At 38.7% G+C, this 25,667-nt stretch overlaps 1 protein-coding gene across 1 annotated transcript; it reads left to right on the plus strand.

The window, feature by feature from the left end:
- Nucleotides 1-9,445: 9,445 nt before the first annotated feature.
- LOC100890526 (trace amine-associated receptor 5-like) lies at nt 9,446-12,938 on the plus strand. The gene has a single exon (XM_030988362.1). It carries the CDS (start codon nt 10,205-10,207, stop codon nt 11,279-11,281), a length of 1,077 nt encoding a protein of 358 aa, XP_030844222.1. The 5' UTR covers nt 9,446-10,204; the 3' UTR covers nt 11,282-12,938.
- The last annotated feature ends 12,729 nt before the right edge of the window (nt 12,939-25,667 follow it).

Consider the following 25,667-nt stretch of genomic DNA (forward strand, 5'->3'; position numbering starts at 1 on the left):
GTGGAAAGCGGTGTTTCAGAAATGACTCACAAATTAAAACGGAAAGATGGGGCAGGATCTTCCTGGATGGGGTGGACTATCTTCCCATCTTGGCCCTTGGGTGAAACTGCAAATTATATAATATAGTCATGCGATTTTAGGGGGGAATAGAGCTTTATTTTTTTTTCTTTACGTAGTTATTGGAAAGAAAGAAAGAAAGAAAATATTACAAATTGAGAGGGGATAGAGAGCGTGAAAAAGAAAATAATACGACCCGAGGCTTATAGTCATATATCCCAATCGTTTGTCTTGTTTATCCACATTATACTTTGTAAGACCCCCACCAACAAGGGATGCACGATCATGATCACCAACAAAATATCAAAATGAATAAAGCATTTTTTTTTAAAAGAAAAATAGAGAGGGGGGAAAGAAACCGGTACTAGAAGATGTAGGCCTACCCAAAACCGTTGGCCTTTGTTGTTGTTGCCCTTGTTGTTGTCAATAGTGCTTCAAACTTCGACAACATAACTAGTTCTATTTATAACCCAGTTTTAACCGAGTCCACCATAAAATGAATAGGCCTCGAGTTTTTCAGATCAATATTTCTTCCAGGGTGTGAGTCATGACATTAATAGTCAAGAGATATCTACCGGCACCCCCTCCCCCACTCCACCCGTCTTCTTCTTCTTCTAAGTTCTTCTCCTTCTTTTTTTCTTAAATTCTCCTTCTTCTTCTTTTTCTTCTTCTTATTCTTCTTCTTGTTATTTTTAAAGGGCTATACAGCCTATAGGCTCGAAGATGAACTGCAAGTGATATGAGAAAAATAAATGAGATTACATAGAAGTAGATCTCAATGTGATGCTGCTGAATGGAACCTCATCCTCAACGATATTTGCTATCAGTGCAACTTTCTCCGAACTTGCTACAAAATATAAGTTTATTGTGTTAAATGGGTCTGTAATCAGTTGTTCTTTGCACAGAATAAATTGGTTCTACTACAACAAGACAGTGATCAAGATGATTTTAATAACAAGCAAAATCTCTTCAAAATAAAAATATAGGCTGCTAGATGGCCCTAGATGGGGTTCATCGGCAGCACAAAAAGAGATCCCTTCCCTAAACTTTATGCACTACGCGTATAGGTATAGTGTAAAGCAGGACATCTCTATGGGTGCCGCGACAGAAATGAATTGAATTTTTTTTAATTTTTTTTTATCCATTATGAAATAAAGGTCGACTTCGTGAAAACAAAATACTACAAACCGCTGTGTATTTTCTTGAAGAAATAACTTTTTAAAAACAAATAAGTGTCTCTTTTTCCTCGCTCGCTCATACCATTCAGAAACCATTATGATTTCAGTGATCGAAGTTCCTGAATAATACCCACATAATTATAATCAACGAGGTGCCAGTATATTTCTTTGACAGCGATGTGCCCGAATATTATCACATTCGGGCAGCAAGGTGCCCGAGTATTATCTTATATTTGTATATCGTAATTATGTTTTCAATCGCTCAGAACATGTAGAAACAGGACAATTCTGGAGAACGAGATTCTTATATTCTTGCATCAAGGTAACTGAATATATGACTTTTGTATTCATGTATTGGGCAGCGAGATGCCCGCATACATAATATCATTTCTTATCTTTAGTGTTTTATTTTTACAAAATAATATTTTACCATGGTAAAAATGACATTGTTTCTTGCTGGCACTCTTCGCTCGCTCGCAAATTTTCGGGGAAATGTGTCTGTACGCGTGTACATGGCAGTTGATGTGTACCAGAGTGATGGAAAATGAATATTCTGATTCTATAATGGATTTGGGATAAGGATCATAATAAGAGTGCCGCGAAACTTTTTATTTCTCAAAAGGGTGCCGTGACTCTTAAAAGGTTGAAAACGCTGGTGTAGCCAGTTCGGTTGATCCGTATCCGATGCTGTAAATGGAAAGCGCCACCTACGTCATCGATCATCACAATCACGGTCTACAGTGAAGACAGTGGGATCCAACGAATATGAGATTAATTTGAAAATTGCCCCCCCCCCCCCCCCCCTGGTGCTCAAGGGGGGGGGGGATGCAAAATTTTAAATTTTCGAGGATCAAAAAATAAATAAAATGTGCTTACTACCCCCCCCCCCCCCCCACCTGGCGAATTTTCGGCCGGCCCGATTTTCAAATTTTCGGGACACCCCCCCCCCCCCCCCAAAAAAAAGAGATTGTGCTCACTACATATAAGCGGGGGAGGGGTAAGAGGACACTTTTTTTTTTGGTCTCGAAATTTGAAAATTTGACATTTTGCTCCCTTGACTTGGAGGGGGGGGGGGGGCAAGTTCAACTTTTTTAGGTCAGCCATGGGCATAATTTTTTTTTTTTTTTTTAATAAAAAAAAATAAACCAAAGGGGGAGGGTTCCTCCAAAATACACACATAAAAAATACCAAAGGGGGGTTTCAACCCCCTCCCCCCCCCCCCCCCCCCCCTCCCTGCGTACGCGCCTGGTAATATTATATAACTAGACTCTAGGTATTGAATCAATTTGTTTCAACGTAGGAGGTTGAAAATGAATTAAAAATAAAAGCAAATAAATTCAGTTGCTGATATCAGATGTGAATTGCTTAAATCTATGTCGCAGCAGGGGATCTAAGGACTGTCTTATCGAAAGGGGCGAGACGTTTAATAGAAAAAAAAGGATCACGTGTAAAAATACAAAGGGTAATTATCAGAGGGAGATGGAAAACTTCTTACACCTACAAACTCATCAGGGATGAAAAAAGACACTTTATATGAGAATGAGAATGATTGCCGGTCTGTTGGCTCAGTCAGTAGAGCGTCCGCCTCACAACCGGGAGGTCGTAGCTAGGTTCGAACCCCGGCCGCGTCATACCAAAAGACGTCAAAAGACGGGAGTTGCTGCTACCCTTGTTTGGCGTTCAACAATAAGGGATAGAGCAACGTCGATCTGGCGCTGCTCAGTGGCTGCCGGGCTCACGATCAATTGGGCAAAAAGAATTTCCATTTTCTGTTTAACTTAATAAAATTTGGAGTGGACTTTAAAAGATTATTATTATCATTATTATTATTATCATTGAAATGGGCATTTGTCGACGGAAAAGGGGCACCCACCAGATGTTGATAGGGGCATTTATAAAAAGGGGACAGGTCCCATTAGAAAGAAAAAGGAGCACGTATCATTGTTTAAAGGGAAATTATCAGAGGTGAAAAGTGGCACTTATCGCAACCGAAAAGGGGCACTAATATAATAAAGGAAATTGTGCATTAGTTGAAAAAAGGGACACCGATCAGACTTTGATAGGGGTATTTATCAAAGGTGAAAGGGGGATTTTATGAGAAGGGGGAAGTGGCTCTTATTAAAAAGAAAAAGAGGAACATGTTAAAATAAAAGGGGCACTTATTAGAGATGAAAAGTGACACTCATTAGAGATGAAAAGAGCACTTATCAGGAGGAGAAGGGGCATTTTTCAAAGTAAAAACGAGTATCTCTCAGATTTGAAAAGAAGCAATCATCGGAGGTGAAGGGGCTCCTTTTTTAAATAGGGGCACTTATCATTAAGAAAAGGATCACATGTGAAAATATAAGGTGCGCTTATCCGACTTAAAGAGGGGGATTTATTCAAAAGGGAAGGGGCACTTCTTACAAAGGAAAAGGGGCACTTCTTGAACCTGAAAAGGGCACTTACTAGTGATAAAAACGGGCACCTATCAGAGGTGAAAAAAGAAAGAAAAAGGGGCACTTTACCTATGTAAAAAGGGGCACTTTTGGGGTACTTGAAAAAGTGGAGGAACTGCACCATCCCTCCCCCTCTCCCCTCCTCCCGGAGTGCCGCCTCTGTTCGTAATTAATGTCAAATTGTTCACCAAAATACTAAAACAGACAAATATCTATTTAATTATATAATTGTTCTCGGCAGTATTCAGGTAAATTCAATGATGGTTATCAATCACGTTTTATTCAACGTGTCTCCAATAAAATCAATTAGACTATATCAAGAGAGAAAACGAGAGAGTGACAGAGAGAGAGAGAGAGAGAGGGGGGGGGAGAGAGAGAGAGAGAGAGAGAGAGAGACAGAGATATATATCGACTCTGTTAATTGGATAAATTGCCATATCCATTGTCCGGTTTAAACGAGCATGCATTGAATCGAGATAATTAATGAATAATGATTCGCTCTGAGGTAGATCCGAATGCGGTAACGTGTGCAGAAATAAATTACCACCGACCTCATCATTTTGAAATAAAAGATGGAAATATTGAGCCTGTATATATGTTAATTTTGTATTGAGATTCAATGGTCTGGAAGCGGGATTAGATGCTGCACCTGATGGGTATTTTTATAATAGTAATAATTATAATCGATCGATTTTATCGATTGGAATTTTGATGCTTCTTGTGGTATACTAGTCGAATCTCTTTCCCTCACCTCTCTCTCTCTCTCTCCCCTCTCTCTCTCTCTCTCCCTCTCTTCTGTTCTCCCTCCTTGTTTCTCTTTTTATCCCTCCCTTCCACCCTCATCATTTCTTTCTCTCTCTCTCTCTCTCTCTCTCTCTCTCTCTCTCTCTCTCTCTCTCTCTCTCTCTCTCTCTCTCACACCGTGTATAATCATGGATGTGTTAGGTCCATGATATAATCAAAGCCCCTGAATTAGTCTTGATCTCATTTTGTATGAGGCTTCTCACCTTCGATGAATGATAGTACATTGACATGGTTCTCAACAAACATCGGTTGTCGTGGCAACCTATTGTTAGTCCCAGTCGAGAGGAATATTCCTTTCATGTCATGGGATGCAATTTGAATCCGTAAAGGAAAAATACATAGAAACAACAAAGGTGTGTTATGTTGGTTATACGAAGAAAAATGATAGATTGATATATTTCATATAATTATTTTACAAATTAAAGAAGGAAGATATTCAATTCGTTTTGAAATTGAAACAAATGTGTAATTTTTTTTTTAATGCCAAGAAATAGAGAAAGATGAGGGAAAGAGATCGTTAGCAAGATGACAAAGGTTATACAGTAAAACCTGTATTATAAACACCATGCACCAAGGAAGACAAAAAGGGTGGCCTTTGTAGGCAGGTGGTCTTTTTGTACAAATTCTTTTACCACATAGTTAATGTCAACTTAAAGCTTATCTGCCGTAGTTTATAGGAGGGATTAGACTGCCCTGCAAGGTCACTGGACAGGTGGTTATCTCATCAACTCAGCTCTTAGTTAACATAAGAAAAAAGAGGATCATGGGGGACCAATGGTCACCGATTAGTCATTGTTTGTTATATAGAGGGCGCAAGTAGCTACAAGTAGTGCAGTGGGCCTTTAAAAATCTCCCCCCCCCCCCTCCTCTCTCTCTCTCTCTCTCTCTCTACCACTTACACCCGTCTCCCCCCAGCGTTCTCCCCCCCCCCCCTCTCGCTCTCCCTCCCTTTCTCTCTCCACTCTCTTTCTCCCTTCCCACTCCCTCTCTCTCTCTATCTCTCTGTCTGTGTGTCCCTTATCCTCTCTCTCTCTCTCTCTCTCTCTCTACCTTCACTTCAATCTGCCCCTCCCACCCCCCCCCCCCCCCCCCCGTTGTCCCTCCGCCGTTGCCGCTTCCTTCCTTCAGCACTATCCCTGGATGATATTGATGGCACCTCTTTGCCACATGGTTATTGATAATATGTGAAATTTATAAATTAAATATAAAAATCAATTTGCTATTGAGTATGTTCTATAATTATTAAAGCGAACGATTCTTCAGCATTAAAACCACCATGGTTCACTATGCATGAATTATGTATTTTTATTACGTACGGAGCGTACCATCAAGACCCTCGTCATTTTCAATTATTATTCTCGATAAAACCATGATCAATTCAATTCAATCGTGTTATGATTTCATCAAGAGCAGTCGCGTGTTTCTACTAGGTCCGCAGTGTTGGTTTCGTTCACGATCACTACAATTAATGTTTACCGAGAAAGCTGTCGCCTCTCAAGTAAGACAATCACCTTGCTTTCGATCTTTAGTGAATATGAAAGTTTATATTGAATAAAAATGTGTTATATTAACAATGGAGGATCCTCGCTATGGACATTTTCAATTACCATCATTACTGTCGTCCTCGTCTCTATATCAAGACTTCCAAACATCGCTTGTTTTTTCGGAAATCTATAATCGTTTTGGAATAACTTATTCGCACACCTCTCCTAGATAAACACAGTGATTGAGTACAAATTTAATATCTTCGTTATAATGAATCTGATTGCAATCATGACCCATGGAAGAGAGGGACTCAGAGGGTCGAGCATCTGGATCATCTCATGTGCAAACTAACGAAGTTGAACACTTTAAGCAGCTACGTATTGATGCCAGATTTTAAATCATTTTGCAGCTCATACTGTCATATAAACCACTCCAGGTGAAGTAAATGGAGACAGACATGGTTGGAATTTATTCCTTAAAACGCGTGACAGCGCGTGACAGCTGCACTGCTAAAGCCAGTGTAATTATGTTGCATTATTAGAGACTTCTGATATAGGCGCTATTATACGCGAATATGATTATTATTAACTCTTCATTTTATTTCACAAGGATTGGTACGTCCACAAAGTATTCCCTGACAGCGTCGTTTTTATACGATTCTAATGACAGCGTCCTGATATGGACATTGCAATGAGATGTTTGTATGTGCCCAATCATGAAAACCTTTGTCTTCGGGCTCCTGACTGGATCGTCAGTCTCGGTGGTTTTCAAGCGATTGACGTCTTCACCAACATCATCAAGGGACAATAATTGAGGACAGATTTGTTGGAGAGCCTTAAAGTAATATTTGGGTACTTTCGAATGAACATGATAAGTACTGATATATTTTGTATGCACTGCTATATACTGGCATAGTTGCATTTTACGAAGTGTGCATGATGATACAAACATGAGATCTCATAATCTCTTCACACTTCAGCCACAATGAACATGAAATATTGGAGAATAAATCTTTGTTTGAAGGAAGCCATCGCCATCGGGCTGAAAGAAGGACTGAGTCGAAGGTTATCTCGAACAATTAATCAATCCAAGACGATCAATGTGAGATGTAGCAAGAAGATTCATTATAACAGGTAGGTTTATAACAACCCTGTCTGTTTGTTTGTTTGTTTGTTTGCTTGCTTCTTTGTTTCATAATTATCATTTTAAGCAAGTAACCATCTTTTGATAATCACAAATTGGAATACATTAAAGAAATTATCGAAGAGGACGTCAGCGCTCTCATTATAGAAAATGAAATAAATTACTTCAAGCACTCCATATAAAGCCTCGGTCACAAATGCCATTACGAACTGCTACGAACGCCATACGAACGATTTTCAGACAATGGAAATTCGGGAAGACAATGGAAAAACAGGGAGATTTGTACGAAATTATCGTTCGTACGAACCTTTGTGACCGTAGCATAAGATTACTTCAAATTTTCAGCCCAACATTAAATGTTCTCTAAAATTCTAAGCATAAGGAACGTGAACATGAATGCGATATGCGATCGCGTGACCTTGAATCCATCTATCTTTATCTTGAAACCGTTATGGTACCAGCGCAAAACTACGATCAGATATCGAATTCAATGGTCAGTCACTCAACCTTGATCTCCAAGGTTTAGAAAGAAGTAAAGCAAGTTCAAGTGGGTTGTTCGTTTACATGCATTTCCAATTGCCACGAAGTAGGCATATGTATCTGCATACATTATATTCTGTATAGGGAAATGTTTAGGAAACTTATCTGGAATACAAGTTTTTCTATATATTTTGTTTATCCTATATACCATCATAAAAAATACGTTTTGTTTTGATTTTTCTTTCTTTCAGGACGTTGTTCTGTTATACTTGTTATTAATATGTAGTATCATCTTGTAATAATGTAATTTCTATGCCGCATGGCTCCCTTGCTTGTCCCCTCGTGTCTATGAACAACCCTTAACCAGGCCTTGTTCTGAAAGTGACTCAGTAACATTGTTGAAGGTTGATGAAAACACTGCGTAATTTTGTTATGAAATGTTACTTATTATATTCCTTCTACCTTTCTAAACCTCTAATCTGAAAAAGACTCTGAAAAATTCTCACAAACTACAAAGATATTGGTTTTCTTTGAAGGCGTCACTGTGCAGCACCCTTTATATTCTCCTAACCATTTTTTGAATTTTCCCAACCGTTTTTCTATGAAAATAAGACATAATACAGGCTTTCCAAAATCTTTAAACTCTTAAATGTCTGGAATGGTATGTATCTACCAATTCATTGCTTTGTGACGATTTACAGTCCCCTACAATGTAATTAAAATATAGTTGGGAGCATTAAGAAACCGATCAGATCAGTTTTTCCCAATTTGTATCAATAATAATGGTCTGTTTTCACTCAAACTTTCAGATTATCTTTAATTTTACATCTAGCATTGAACCATTTTCTCTCAATCTGGACAATGCAATTAAGTCCCTTTAAAGACAAAAGTATCTATGTTCTACAGTGGTAATTCGGCTGAATGAAGTGAGAATCTTGATTCTTTCTTAAAATCGAAGTTGGAGAGCCACGCAAAGGCGTCATCCTTGTAAATTGCGCAATTAGATCAATACAATATTTATATAAATTTTAGATTGAGATTTACATACGAAAGGACACAAATTGGACCCCATCCGTGCCTCCAATGCGGTGACGCTCACTTAATAAAATGATGACACGCAGAAAGGCCTGTTGCCACTATCATCTGTTCAGTGTCAGAGGGGCCTTCATCTTATTTTTTGTGCATGACAATAAAGAAATTCAAAATTAGCTCATAATATAGATACACAGAGTTAACGGCCTTCTGGCTCGTCATAGACAATGTCTCAAGATATTAATGATCTATGTCTGTGGTGAGATATATTCGAATTCTTCTGTATCAAAACAAACAAAAAACTGAGACAGTCCACACAGAAGCCATGTGCAGCTGCCCCAAATCGATTATGTTACGTCAAAATCAAAACTGAAAGTTTGCCATGACAGTAAATAGGTCAAATGTTGGTTCTATTGAATACCTATCGGTTATCTAATTTGTTCATTTAGCTTTCCACCTCGATCATTTTTTCTGCGATCACCGAGGTCAACATGTCCACAGATAGTTCGCTACAATCATTATCATTCCGTGATTAGTCAAAGTATTTATAGCAGGATTACATACACGATCTAATGACGCATAAGAATATTTTATTGTTGCCGCCATCACAAAATCAGCGCGCTTAATTGGAGCAAAATGGCGCGTGTTGGCTGTAGAAGATTTTAATTAATCTCGATCGTGATACCAATGTTATATTGTGCCGCCTCAATAAACTACTGAAAGATTAATAATGATACACTTATACATAAACGGTGTTAGAATACACGACACATCAGATTTTCTTTCAGACTGACCTGTTTATTTTCCTTTTCTCTCATTCATAGGATTAATTCAGAGAGCAGTGAAGACTCCCGGAAAGCTTACCGCATCATCACGACGTTTGGAAAGGAAATAGTTGCATAATCAATATGATCGGTCACTCTATACAACATGCACAATAACCAAAGACATACTATAGCCTTGCGTTTATTGTAATAACGATCAGAAAGCGGAAATTAGATGTCGGCTAAAAGGCAATTTATTAAAAATCTTGTGAAGTTGACCATCTTCAGATTCAGTGTTAGAGCATGCAATTTGTGTCATTCCGTTGATCAGTTGGAGGTATTGACCGACCTAGTACCGAGTACGAGATATCTGGACAAGTCGGGCTGCTGAGAACGTTGAAGAACAGTATTCACCCCTGACAGTGTTCAGTGATCTCGTTTGGTTTGATACTGTGCATGATACGTGAACGGTCCTGCAGATAGTGTGGGGTCATTGTGCATTCTGGGGAAAGGCAAATATGAAAGGGTTTATGTTTTCAGCAAAATTGTTGGCCCTTTTTGTGTATATGCGCGAGTTGAACTCAAGACTTTGAGTATATGCCTAAGATCACATACATGATTCGATATCGTTATAGCTGCTGACGAGATTTTTTTTTAATTGTTCCAGGACCTTTCATTTTACAGGACACTACACTTTCTGAACGATACACTTAAGAAGTAATCAAGGTCTAAAGATAAGACAGCAGTAAAGTTGTAACCATGGTGATAGAGGATGTCAATGTTGGATTTTAAATAAGCAGGTTGTAGCGTGTTAATACAATTCATGACAATGGAAAGTGTGAATGATAATGAGCTTGTTACGGACATGTCACTTGGGCTCAATCAGAACATGAGCACCGCTGACATGACGATGTCCTCGTCACATCTCGTCATCTTACTCGGTGCGTTCGTACCGCTATCGCTCTGCATCGTAATCGGTAACTTCTTCGTCATGGCAACAGTGTATCGTGAGGATCGCTTGCACACGCCCACAAATTTCATCTTAACGAGTCTTGCATTTGCGGACTTTGTAACAGGAGCTTTGACGATTCCTTGCGAGTTGTACACTGACGCAGAAACCAATACGATGAACTGTTACAAGATGACGTACATGCTAGCGCCCTCTTATTTCATGAGTGGTGTGTCACTGATGCATCAGATAATTGTAACTCTGGATCGTTTGCTGGCTGTGAACTGGCCTCTCAGGTACTGTCAGTTTGTGACCAAACAACGCGTTGCTATGACGATAGGATCTGTTTGGATTGGTGGCACGTTTCCCGCCACTGCTTTTCTCTACGTGTGGATCACAAGCATGGCAGACGATCACGCGGTAGGACAGTGTGGGGGTGGGGCTTATTTCAGCACCCCACCCATCAGAAAATTCGAGTTAGCCATGGCCTCGCTTGTCTTCATAGGTCTGCTCCTGTTAACATGCTTCAATCTGTACATTTGGAGGGTAGCTACTCGGCAAGCGAGTCAAATCAGGGACCAGTTCCGTGCGATGAATGCGGACCAGAAACAGCGGAGACTTGGAAACTTGCAAGCGACAAAAACTGTTCTAGGAATCGTCGGAACATTCGTCGTGTCTTGGACTCCCGTCACGATCTATTTCATCATTTCACATCATATAAATAGTATGGAACTGACGTATGAACAGCTCTTCATAATTAATCAACTCTGTTTCTTCTTCATTTGTGTGAATTCTGCAATTAATCCAATCATATATGGATGGAAGAATAAGGAGTTTCGCAGAGGCTTGTTGAAGCTGTTTAAAGCATGGAGACTACCATGTATGCGTATGATGCAAAAGGAGCAGCCAAATAGGGCAGAATCTATGCGGGTAACATCTGTCGTTGTTTAAATGAAAATGAAAGGAACTGAATGTGGGTTAAACATTCATTTTAGTGATGACATGATAGTTTAAATTTGATTCTATAGAGAAATCGGTGATCTGAATAAATTTGAAGCTTCATTCAACGCATTTTTGAAGAACGGAACAATACAGAAACAAACATTTACTTTTCATAAGAATGAGCGTGCATGGTTCAATAATGATGATTTGATAATCCAGTTTTTAGTCGAATTATTTTTGTTCATGTTGTAAGACACTCCAATCGTATCATTTCACTTACCATACTCTGAAATATATATCATTATAATAGAATATAACAGTACAATAGCATATCATTATCAATGTGAAGTACTATGGCTAAGTAGTTCATTCATTTAGCTTTTAATCGGATGAAGGTTGAAGGGTAAAGGTTATAATCTCTTATAATCTTATAATGGGGAAAAGATGGGTCGTGTTTTAGCCTTTTTCTTGTAAATACATTGCAGTAAGAAAACAGTCGCCGGAAATATATTGCGGAGTAATCAGATAAATGTATAGAGCAAAAAATGTGATCATTAAGTCAACCTACTATTATCAACATCATTTGCGTATGATATCGGCACCTAAATGTTGATGTCCAAATATTCATTCACTATTAATAATAATGAAAGTAAATATACGTTCTTCAGTTTTTTAAATCATCTTGGATTCTGGTAATAAACTGCCTTTCGAAAGAAATCTTCTTTCATTATAATTTGAATTAGTGTCATGCAGTCAGTATGTAGAGCATTGATGTACTATTTTTTTAAACACTGTATTATTTTTATGTTAAGTCCGAATATGTTATAACAATTCAATAATGTTTCGTACAACCTGAACGTGTTGATCACATTCATATGTAAGTGAATAGGCCTTTTATTCTACTAATGTTTTTCTATTATAGGCAAGCTCAATCAAATTGTTTGGTAAAAATTTGGAAAAATTATTAGAATTATACTTGCTTTTACGAAAATTGAACTCCGTCCCTTAGGTTGGATATTTTATAGAGATGTTTTCGATATGCTTTTAACATCGCAATAGGGTCCAATAATTTATAATGGACAAGCTTATGAACTGTGGAACTGTACATGTTTCATGGCTAAATACCCGTAGACTGGGTAGAGCCATTTCGAAAAGTGCTTCCCTTTCTGATATTGATCAGGTTGGGTTACATATCAAATTAGAGAATGAAATAATAGACAGAAGTTGTAAAACATAGCAGCTATTGTTGAACCATTTCATGTGAATAATATAAAGTTTCTTTGTCATTGTCCTGAAAAGCATGTGTGTAGATAGGCTCTTTTAAGTAAAAAAAAGGGGTCATCATCGAAAGAAAAAAAAATAATCAAAATGATTTGTTGAAAAAGCATACAAACATAAAAGGATTATCATACTAAGGAAAAGAAAGGAAAGATGACTTCACTTTTTCAGATTCCAGATATGTTGATACTTCAACAGAATCACCCCCACCCCCTTGCCCTTCCTCCATCTCATCGACTTCACGGAACTGTCGGTGTGTTTTGAAAGAGCGCCATCACCAATCTCTCACAATGATAGACTTTCCCCCCGCTTTTATTCCCTTTGTACAATAATGTTGTTGTTGCTGCTTTGAAACTCAACCCATGATGACGCCATTAAAAAGATAAACTCCAGTTCTGGTAAAAAAAAATAAAAAATTATTAATTCTCACAGAATCAAACGAAACTTACACTGAATGTTCAAGATTACAAATAAATGACATGTGCCAAACAATTTTGGAAGAAAATGTATACTGGCTGATGAATGAGCATAGAAAGACAAGGAAATCCAGGTAGTACTAGCCCCGACACCATGTGTGTTGTCCCATATATAGCTTTCTGTGTACAGTGCTTGTTACTTTACCAAGACTAGGTCAAATTTATTATGATTTTGACTCCAGAACCTTGCAGTGCACACCAATACTTACATGCTACATGATCAACTGTTTCTGATCCTTTCCACACCTTTTCTTTCACAATGCAATCGCATTACCAGTACTACAGTTTATCTTTAAGGGGCATAAATTACTCAATAAAATAATGGAAAGAAATACTGATAACCAGTATAACATCATTCTTGCACTTATTTGATAGTTGTTGTTGTTTTTTACAATACCAGAGAGGTTCGAAATTTCGTGTACTTTTTGTTAACGCTGTACGCTGTTTTTGATATACAAATGGTCACTGGCGTTATGTTTTTAGAGCCGTGAATTATTCAGATTAAAGATTTAAATTTTATATTACATAAATAATTTATATAATAATTGTTAATGATTGTTTGTTCATAATTCAGGCCTAATTTTCTTCTCCTAACTCGGTTTAATGGTAATGACTTAAAATATAAGGTGCATTACTGGGAGATGGGGAATTCAGCTCATCTGATTCACGACAAGGGCCCTTTTCTGGTATAGTCAAATACTGTTTTCCAATTATATCACCATGCTTGAACGTCATATACTATTGAAAATATTCCATGAAATCAGAATAATTGTCCTAATAATTTCATTCCACAGAGAGCCGAGTTATATATATTATTCATAATTATGTATTTACCCCCCCCCCCTACAGACACACACACACACACACGCACACACACAAACCCAACAATTCGCTCGCATAATTCAAACCCTGGTAATATTTTGGGGTTGTTTTTTTTTTTTCTCTCTCTCAATGAATGCTCCATCTGAAAGAGCGCCATCACCAGGTGATGTGACAGGCTTACAACGATTTATTACGTCATAATTGTTATTTTGGTTAACCTATTTAATTTCCATAACAGGTATTCCTTTTAATTTAAACATTTAGTATCTTATATGCATTCTCCAATCTTCATACATATTACGAAACTTATTTTAAAGAACTGAAACATTGGTTGATGTGCATGGGGGATTTAAAACCCAACTCAAAATTATTTGATGATTATATTGTTTGGATTCTGTTTGGCGATGTGACGGAGGAGAGTTGGACTTAAAGCCTCGGTCACAAATGCCTTTACGAACTGCTACGAACGCCGTACGAACGATTTTCAGACAATGCAAATTCAGAAAGACAAGGGAAAAACAGGGAAATTCGTACGAAATTATCGTAGGTACGAACCTTTGTGACAGTAGCATTAACTTGGTCCATTTTTATGAATAAAAATAGCCAGAAGGGCATCAATGTTAAGCCCTTCTGGCTCCGAACAGACGATATTAGTCATCGGTTTTTAATGTTTTTTCTTCTATGTTATCGATAATTTTCAGATGTGTCCGAATTCGCTCCCGCTTCAATCGCAAATTAGGAGTTATGATGTTCCCTCGTTTCCCTGACCGTGGTCAGCCCTGACCGGTGGATAGAATCCATGCCATGCTAATAACTTGACTTGATTAACATCCTTCTCACAATTGCTTGTTACTCACTATTGTCAAGGGAGATTAATCACTATAATAATGTTTACTTTAAATCCCCTTTCAATTGTCACGTGTGATGAGTGTACTTCTTTCTAGGTCAATTCTGATAATGAATCTTTATTCCGCTGCAATCTCCCCCTAATTCTCTCCCTCTCTCTAGCCTCTCTCTCTCTCTCTCTCTCTCTCCCTCCCTCCCTCTTTCCCTTTTTCTCTCTCTCTCTCTCTCTCTCCATCCCTCCCTCTTTCCCTTTCTCTCTCTCTCTCTCTCTCTCTCCTCTTTCTCTGTCTCTTTCTCTCTCCTTTTCTCTCTCTCCCCCTCGAATCTTTTCTTACCTTTCACCCTCTCTCTTTCTCTCTCTCTCACTCTCTCTCCCTCATTCTCTTCCTCTCTCTTTATCTTTCCACAAATATAAGATAGGCCTATACTAAAGGGAGAGGCCTATATACCCTCTCCATTTATATGTTTCCATATGATCTTTTGAAGTGGAAAAGCATCTTTCTATCTAACTTTCTATCTAACATCCCCAATACCAGCTGTAATATAGCTCCCCCCCCCCCCCCCCTTCTGTTATGATGTTAGTCTTTTAACCAGCAGAATTACAATAAACCCAGCGTACTCAAGAAATCCAACAAACCAAAAACACTACATGAGTACATGCTATTCAGTGGCGTATCCAGGACATGGCTTCGGAGGGAGGGAGGGAGGGGGCATAATATCAGCTTATTGTGATCCAGTAAAGGAAACTTTTAAAGGCCCTACTTTCTGTTTCGTGCGATTCTATTGGCAGGTAACCAGCTTACTTGTACTAAGTATAATTATAATAGGAATTTGTTTGCTTTTTCCCGGAAATCTTTGTGGAGGGGCCAATAAGAGGGAAAATTCTCCCCCTCCCCGTTGCCCCTTCTTCACCTACGTAAGTAATGCTGACCACTCGTCAAGCTGATGGAAGCTGACCACTAGTCAATCTCAATCACTTGAGAAACTCCTTCCAACCCCCGCCTTCCTTTCGCCTCGTATGAAAACGTGTGCTCCTATGATAATTTAATTTGTACGTCACATCCTCTTCTATGACAATGATGTGTAATCATCACCGATTGGCCGTCATCACAAACACTATTAATCAAGTAGCCATAACAAATACTTGATTGTAGAAGGCCACTAATCCATTGATGACGTCATACACTACAAGGTGTGAGGCCTACTTCTAAGAAGATAAGAAGAGTTTTGACGACGATGGTCAAATGTTAACGTGATGATGCCAATGTTTATTTAGCAACAGGATGTTTCATTAAGCGATTTTCTTATGACGCTAAAAACAAACGACAGTATTGAAATAGACAATCAAACATGCTAACATAATTTTAACAGTGATAACTGCCTTTAAAGTTAGAATACACTTCTTTTCATTTAAAACCTTCAAACAATAGGATTTATCATCGATAGATAAAGCGTATTTCTTCTCAGAGCTATACTGATCATGAAAAGATTGATCAGTAAAGATTGATCAGTAAAGATTGATCAGTAAAGATTGATCAGTAAAGATTGATCAGTAAAGATTGATCAGTAAAGATTGATTAGTAAAGATTGATCAGTAAAGATTGATCAGTAAAGATTGATCAGTAAAGATTGATCAGTAAAGATTGATCAGTAAAGATTGATCAGTAAAGATTGATCAGTAAAGATTGATCAGTAAAGATTGATCAGTAAAGATTGATCAGTAAAGATTGATTAATATAGTACTGAGAAGATATAAACCTTATCTATCTATTGTCACAACCATTTCATGAAAGAGGTAAGAAAGATATTCCAACTTTAGGGACAATAGTTTAGTTTGACTACAAATGAATAGTATACTCACATAGTGCATCGAAATTACAATAAGATAAAATATGATTATATTAATTAAAGAAAAGGTAGCGCAGTAGATGTTGGATAGTTTCTGCGCTCTAGAAATGTATTATTATTATTATTATTATTATTATTATTATTATTATTATTATTATTATTAACAGCCGGGACGAAGAATAATCCAATTAGAATGTTAAAACTGTAGATTCATAATAGAACATAAACGAGAAAAGTACAACATATTAAGACATCCTTTTAACAATAAACATTAGACAATATATGCGAATAAACATGCATATTTAAAGCGATATTTAATATCGATTCCTTGGTAACTAATTTTAAGCATGTTAGATCTCATGCTTTCCTTATTTTTTGTATTCATAAAGTTTATCCTCCAAAATATAGAACAAGGTCTTAAAGATTTTCAAGAAATCAACTCAAAGGCCCGGCAAAATTCATTGGCCAATAACCTAGAAATCACGCTAGGATTACATAATAATTATTGCAACTTTCTCCCATTTGAACAGCCGATTAACAAGGACGAATTCAAATGACCTTAGTTTCATATGTTTTCTGAAGTACTCGCAATCGTGTTTATAGAAATATACAATGAGGTGAGAGACCACCTTTCACATATTGGTGATCATGTCATAGACTATTATCTGTAGGCCGAAGCCAGCTAATACTATATTAATAGAAACATGTTAATGAGGCATGCCAGACGGCGAACAAATTGACAAGATAAGTTCCTTTTAACGCGAGTGATTATCGTTAATGATGACCGGAGTGACGATAATTGAAATGTCCTAAAAATATTCCCGCCAAAAGTCTCACTGCAAGTTTCGTTATCATTATCACCGTCTGCGGGGAAAGGTACGTGACAACATCACTTTGTTGACATGTTGAAAGAACCTAACACGTTTCTGATGTTTGTTTGTTTGTTTGTTTATGTATATCTTTCTTCCATTCATCCATTCATTCATACGTTCTTTCTTTGTTTCTTGGTTGTTGTTTTTTGTTTAAATTTGTCGTGTCAGAAATATCATCAGTTTTGAAACGTTTTTTGCTTCTGATCGAAGACGTCACATTTAAGATATATAATTTCATTAACATGATGCTGTTCAGGGATGGTTCTCCGTCTTATTCGTGGAGGTAGCACAGGGGTTAGTACAGAATTACGGCTATTTATGCATCTCCGCACGAATAATTTTTTGAGGGAAGAAATTCATCAGCTTTGGCATACACGCTTTTACTCCAAAAATATAGAGGTTTTGATCGCACTCGTCGCACCCATCGCACCTATCCACCCCCCCCCCCCCTACACACACATACACGCACACGCACACCATCACACACACACACACACACACACACACACACACACACACGCACACGCACATACAAACACACACACAGACACACACACAGACACACAGCCCCTTCCTACGGGGCCTAAAAAACGAAGTGCTCACGTTATTCAAGATAAACGAAGAAAAAAAAATTCCTTGTTAGGATTGTTTTTTAGAAACGTAAATCTTTATTTTTAAATCTTTAAACGTCCCGGATAGCTCCAATTATGAAAAACTAATTTCCTAAACCAACCTTGCTAACTGCAGTTTGATTCTATTTATGATGTTAGCATATTCCATTGTGGGCTTTAAGGGAAGGGGTGTTTGGTCGGGAGAAGGGGACTGTAGAAAGCACTAGGGAAGATTTACATTGGCACATCCATACTCTGGACAGTGGAGGGGTCAAACAACTGAGCTTACTTTAAAATTTTATTCAATTATTTTTTATTATAGTCCAAATAAATAGGATCATTCTCAATTGTGTATAACAATAGATACTATGATATATGGTTCAGCAAGGGAATCCATTTTGTAAAAGGTTCTGGTTTCAGGGGAGGGGTAGGGGTCAGACACTTGTTTTAGTTGGAAACTACTGGAAACTGTATAGAGTAACATTCAATTTTGAGCTAGAATCAAAGAGAACAAACATGTTTTTGTGACGTTTAGTGTTACCTGACAATTTACCTTGTGTTCTGATTGTCGGGAAGCTGTCAGGGGGGGGGGGGTATACTTGCCCCTGTGTTCCTCCTTTAGATATGATAGTGAAGACACGTGAACAACGGTTGCTAAGAGGAGGGTGAAGGAAGGATCAATGAGAAGGATCTCCCTCTCGTGACTCATAAGGGATGATGAAAGAGGAATGGGGCGTAATATATTGGTATCAAGAGACGGGTGAAATCGAGAAAGAATAGCAAAAATTATACTCGTAGGTTAGAAAGTATCGTATTTCGACATTGTGCACAAAATTAAAGTATTATTACAGGAAGTATAGCGAGGGTAGGATAGTTACGAGCAACGAGAGGGGAGCATTAAGAGAGGGGGTAAAAAAAAAGGAAAGGATTTTTTTTTTTTTTTTTAACAGGTGAAGGAGAAGAAAGGGGAGGAGGAAAAGAATAAGGAGAAAAGAAGAAGAAGAAGTAGTAGAAAAAGAAAAAGAAGTAGAAGAAAGAGAAGAAGAAGGAAAAGGTGAAGAAGGAGGAGTAGTAGAAAAAGAAAAAGAAGTAGAAGAAAGAGAAGGTGAAGAAGGAGAAGAAGAAGGAGAAGAAGAAGAAGAAAAAGGAGAAGAAGGAGAAGAAGAAGAAGAAGAAGAAGAAGAAGAAGAAGAAGAAGAAGAAGAAGAAGAAGAAGAGAAGAAGAGAAGAAGAAGAAGAAGAAGAAGGAGAAGATTAAGGAGAAAAGAAGAAAAAGAAGAAGAAGAAGAAGAAGAAGAAGAAGAAGAATGGGAAGAAGAAGGAGGATATACATCAGCGAAACTCACACTGTAGTATAATTTTTTTTAAAGTAGGGTGGGGTGACACTATGTCAAATAACGAGCCGCCACGTTCATAGTTTGTCTAATAAATTGATTAATGTCTGATCATGTAAAACATGTGATTATGACGGTGAACATCATGCTCCTCATGTTGTTGATTGTAGAGCGTGTGAGTCATTTATTCATGAGTGATGCTATATCTACTATGCTCGAAGGGCTCAACCATTTTTTTTTCTTCCATTTTAAAGCTACTTCAAGTGTTCTGGTTCTAATAAGATGGAGTATAACATAATAGAAGTGGTTAATATCCCCAGTCATGATCTAAGAAATGTTCCCTTCTCCTAGTTGGTGTGTGGGTATGGGGGTATTCCCTGTTAATTTCTTTTAAACTTGCGAATTTCATTCTTCTGACAAATGACCTCTTTGTTACTAAAATTGTTTAATATGGGAAGAGTGCAACTATTAAATTGGAGGTTTCGTGGAGTTTTCAATGACATAACGCCCACTACTTATTGTGTACTTTTTTTTCCGTGTTTTAATCCATATTCATGTTGTTGTTTTTGTGAATGTTGTGCTTCGTTGGTCATGTTGCCTTTAAACTGAGAAAGGAGAGAAATGACTTAGGCCTACTAAGGTTACCTATCCCTAGAATGTAATTCATGATACCCTAGATACCAAGGTATCTCTTAGCCCGGTAGAACAACCAATCTCTCCCCCCCCCCCCCCCCTCCCCCTTCCCTTCCTGCTCCCCCCCCCCCTCCCCCTTCCCTTCCTGCTCCCCCCCCCCGTCACTCTCTCTCTCTCTCTCTCTCTCTCTCTCTCTCTCTCTCTCTCTCTCTCTCTCTCTCTCTTTTCTCTCTTGTTCTACCCCATTCCGGTCTACTATTGATACGGGTTATCTACAAAGGAAATAAATACATTTGAACTTCAGTTGCAAGACACCCAGGGAAGGGAAACGTCAACTCATTTATGCTTGGTTAGAAAGTTTTGGGTAAATCAGTAAATATGCCCATTCCCAATAATTTGAATGTGAAATAGGAATAAAGGACCTTTTTTTAACAATCTTTTGTTTTCCGTGACAGCATGACTGCCTGTGTCAATCACTTAAAATAATGAATATAATATATATATATATTTCCATTTCTGACAAGAACCATGCATCTTGGATTGATTAATATTACCACATTACCACATTACCTTTCACGCACCAATTGGTATTGACAGATGCCACCATCTATTACCATCCTCATCACATCTTCATAATCTTACTTAAGTGTCGAACCTTCTAGTAGTATTCATGGGCTAAAATTAATTCCATTATCTGATTATCACTTCGAAAACCACATTACAAATATAACAAGTCGTCATCGCAATATTTTGTTTAACCATGTGAATATCTTTCAGTCTTTTTTTATGCAATCTTTTTAGGTTATTGCTATTTTTCTCATTGTAAAATGACCACATGCACCATTATAAAGGATATGAATAATCTTTGCTTGAGGTTGCGAATGATGTCGTTATTGACGACTTCATCATAATCTTATTTGATACCACATTCGCCGACTACATCCTCAACTATCAGCATGATCGTATTCTTGCTCTCATTTCAATGATGGGAATGAAGAAAAGCATCTCCAGGAACACAGACTCGTCGGTTCATAATTATATCAAATACATGGTTACCGTAGTGATTTTAACTTGTGATAGCATCATTATATCTGATCTCATTCTTCACCCCTCCCCCCCCCCCCTTGCTTCTATGTCTCTCTACCTCTGTCTCTGTCTCTGTCTCTCTCTCTCTCTCTCTCTCTCTCTTATTTATCTACCCATCTATCTATTTCTTTATCACCGTTTCACCTCCTCCCTATGTCTCTCTCTCTCTCTCTCTCTCTCTCTCTCTTATTTATCTACCCATCTATCTATTTCTTTATCACCGTTTCACCTCCTCCCTATGTCTCTCTCTCTCTCTCTCTCTCTCTCTCTCTCTCTCTCTCTCTCTCCCTTCTCTCCTTCTCTTTCTCCCCTTCTTTCTCATACTCCCCCCTCTCTCTCTCTCTCTCGCCCGTCACACATCGCTATAAATTCCTTATCCCACGTCCTGTTTCCTCACACGTCTATCTGTTTAGATAACATATATGATAATAGGCCTACAACTTATTTTTAAGTTCTCTTTCAGATGTGATATCATTAACATCCAATTGCCTGTCCGATCTCTAATTCTGATGATTTTGATTCGTGTGTGGGTTTGAGAATTGGTATATATATAGGAGGGGTAAGGAAGTGGTATAGGGGGTCTTCTTGCACCCCTTGTCTGACACCCCCTCTATGACTCAAGAGCATGGGGTTATGTGATGATGAGCAAACAGGTGTATATTAGGGCCTCTATCTGACCCATATTGGGGGAAGTAAACTGACCTCATTGCCATAAAGGGGCGCTTCGCACGCATATTCATTTTGCTGTTCATAGGGGAAATGAAATAACAGTATCAATGTATTCATCATGGTTATGGCAGGATTTATATTCCTTCAATTAAATTATTCTTATTGATTCTTTTAAATACAATTTAGATGGATATATTACTGTTTTTTATACGATACAGAGTACTTGATAAAACATAGGATAAATCGAATGATTTCGAGAGTTCTCTAACCATTGTATTATTACAACCAATGGACAAAATAGTTTAGTTTAAAAAGTCAATTGAGTGAGTGATTGAAAATGATCACATATTTCATTTTGAAGAGGTTCGAACAATAATATTGCATGAGTCATCAAGGGTATTCATGATATTTTATTAAAACTCTATTAAATGTTTTGAAATATAGTCATTAGCCAGAATAAGCTTGTTGGTTAGAAGATACACCACAGTTAATAATGGAAATGAAGGTATACAACCTTGTTCAGTTTTTGTAAGACATCGCTGTGAGTGCGCCATCTACTGTTGGAAACTGTGATTGACTCCATAACTCGATTACAATTTCGTTTTATTGGTGAGTTGCATTCCATTTCTTTCCTAAGTTTTATTAAAATTATTAAATACAAAATATATATGTACATATTTATGATACTGACACCAGAGCATCACTTAACACCGTTCCTCATAATTGCTTTTCGTTTGTAAGGCATTAAACCTCATTACCACTACCAGGTCTCTCGGAGAGGACCTTAAACCGTCGCGACGCGTCGGTCCTCTGGTTGCTTACCAACAAGTATTTATGCTTTCTTAGCAGTCATGTAAAATAACAACCACTACACTACATTACGTTCAGGTTGTAATGGAAGGGTGGATAAAGGGTGGATCGAATATGACACACCCCGTCGGCAAACCCTATCTGCATGGCATACATTTAGCACCAATCGAGTATTTTTTTAATGCACACCCATCTCGCAACAAATGTACTCTCCAAGAGGCATCTTAAAAAAAAATTTAATACTTGTAATCTATTTGTAATTCATATTCATTGCGGCTAGTTATTGAGATCATGAAGAGTCATCGGAACTAAAAACCTAGCACAATCGCTCAACCAAATATTACTTAGCTTCCAAAATCAAACAATGGTTTGATTGGAAAGTATTTTGTTAAAGTTAAGAATCTTTCATATTATTGATAACATGATAATTTGTCTAGTGTTATGTTCGTGCGTTTTCTAATCGGGTAGAGGAGAGAAAACAGCAATTTTAAAAGAGAAATAAAAACCCTCTGAGCTCTGCATGAACTTGACACACTTAACCGAATAGACTTTCAAGAAACCACCTTCAATGGGCAGTGTTAGTACCAGGCGCGCCGGAAGCAGTTTGGGATTGGGGGGGCAAACATTCCAGGGGGCTCACATTCCAGGGGCAGTGACGTAATGAGAAAAATAAAGTTCGGAAGGGGGGGGGGCAGACGAAAAATCTGCATCACCACCAGTCTTACACGTTACAAGCAGGTCCCGCGGAACGTTTTTCAAAGTGGAGTATTATCGATCAGGTAGAGGGTAAATTGGCGTGGGGTCCAGAGCATGAGCCTCGGCAGGGGATCAACGGGCTGAGCCCCCGGAAGCTTAGGCTTTTTAGCTATTTAATTACGGTTAGATGATCATCCAGGGGCCCTCTGTAAGGCAATTGACGTGTTCCAAGGGGGGGGGAGCCCCCGGAAGCTCAGGGGTTTTAGGTATTTAATTACGGTCAGATGAGCATCCAGGGGCCGTCTTAGTGCCCTTGGTGTGGTCCAGGGGGCAGAGCCCCCGGAAGCTCAGGGGTTTTAGGTATTTAATTACGGTCATATGAGCATCCAGGGGCCCGCCTTAGGGCCCTTGGTGGGGTCCAGGGGGCAGAGCCCCCGGAAGCGCAGGGGTTTTAGGCATTTAATTACGGTCAGATGAGCATCAAGGGACCCGCCTTAGGGCCCTTGGTGGGGTCCAGGGGGCACAGCCCCCGGAAGCGCAGGGGTTTTAGGTATTTAAATACGGTCAGATGAGCATCCAGGGGCCCGCCTTAGAGCCCTTGTTGGGGTCCAGGGGGCAGAGCCCCCGGAAGCGCAGGGGTTTTAGGCATTTAATTACGGTCAGATGAGCATCCAGGGACCCGCCTTAGGGCCCTTGGTGGGGTCCAGGGGGCAGAGCCCCCGGAAGCGCAGGGGTTTTAGGTATTTAAATACGGTCAGATGAGCATTCAGGGGCCCGCCTTAGAGCCCTTGTTGGGGTCCAGGGGGCAGAGCCCCTGGAATCTTGGGGGTTTTAGGTATTTATTTACGGTCAGATGAGCATCCAGGGGCCCGCCTTAGGGCCCTTGGTGGGGTCCTGGGGGCAGAGCCCCCGGGAGCGCAGTGGTTTTAGGTATTTAATTACGGTCAGTTGAGCATCCAGGGGCCCGCCTTAGGGCCCTTGGTGGGGTTCGGGGGCGGAGCCCCTGTAAGCTCTGGGGTTTTAAGCATTTAATTACGGTCAGATGAGCATATTTTATACCTTATTTGTGACATTGGCAGGTCACTTATTTTTTTCTTCGTCTTTCTTTCTTTTTCTCTTTAACATACTTTTTCAAAAAGGAGGGGGGGGGGAGGGGGGCTCGAGCCCAGCCACTTTGCAGACCAAGACCTAAAGGCTTCTAAATAAGCGTATTTCGCCTGACTGTAATTTGGGAATTTCTTTTTTTCCAACAAACGCATAAAAAGGTATGAATTACAAAAAAAATGGAGAAAAATTCCCGGAAAATCATGTCACAACATCAACATTTGCAAATCACTTGTTTCGAATAAAAAATACATCACCCCCCCCCCCCCCCCCCCATCAGTACGCCAGCGTTCAGGGGCTCATGTCTTCTCATCTTTTATAACAAAAAAACGGACACGCTTTCCCATTCTCGCACAATATGTCCACGATATGCGCGTATCGCTATTATATAGAGACCTCCATTGATAAATCCCGTATAGGTGGCATGCGCAATGTTTATGAAATTTAATTCCTGTTAACTTTCCTTTTTCTTTGAATGGAATTGTATATGTGATTTAATTCAGGTTTTTATTATTGTTACGTTCTTTTTGATTAAAAATACAAACCATGTTTACTCCTTTACTGTTTTTTTTTTTTTTTTTAAGGGGGGGGGGGGGCGTTTAGGGGGGGCAAAAATGCGTTTTGCCCCCCCACTTTTTTGACTGGGGGGGCAACTGCCCCCCCTGCCCCCCCCCCCCCCCCCACTTCCGGCGCCTATGGTTAGTACCCTATTGTACTGCCAAGAAAATAGTGTTCAGATGACGTATATGGCATTGTCATGTTCGCACATTCGAGCTATTAAAACTGACTGAGGTTAATATTTGATGGTCTTATTACCTTTTAACACCAGGAAAATAAACAGTTTGTACTTGATTCGAAAACGAGCCTTTTAGAATGATGTAATGAAAATGCCCTCAATTACCATTAATTACAAACTAATATGAATACACGATCAATCATCACTTAAAGAAATCAAATAATCGGCTAATCAATTACCTCGTAATTACCACGCAATTACAGTAAGAAATCACCCATTAGCAAGATCGAGAATAGCACTGTCATGACTATTAACACTCCCTCTATTTCAAGTGATTTCCTTCATTACTCATTATATATTAACCAGTCGAAAAGTATACCAAAAATTTGAATATTACGTAATAGTAACGTTATTGATAATTTTGCTGGAAAAAATGTATACATTCTGCTTTTCTTCTGTCTAAATCATGAAAACTCGTTTCTCTGTCTGGATAAAGAAATACAAGCTACATGTTGCCTTGGATTTATCCTTGTTCATTTTGAACATTTTGTTTGCAAAATATTATTGATGTAAT

Source organism: Strongylocentrotus purpuratus, unplaced genomic scaffold (genome assembly GCF_000002235.5).
Source record: "Strongylocentrotus purpuratus isolate Spur 01 unplaced genomic scaffold, Spur_5.0 spur5_scaffold_17, whole genome shotgun sequence".
NCBI lineage: Eukaryota > Metazoa > Echinodermata > Echinoidea > Camarodonta > Strongylocentrotidae > Strongylocentrotus > Strongylocentrotus purpuratus.

Bases quoted from the DNA above. Each gene is read 5' to 3' on its own strand.
- LOC100890526 (XM_030988362.1), top strand. From the start codon at position 10,205: ATGACAATGGAAAGTGTGAATGATAATGAGCTTGTTACGGACATGTCA.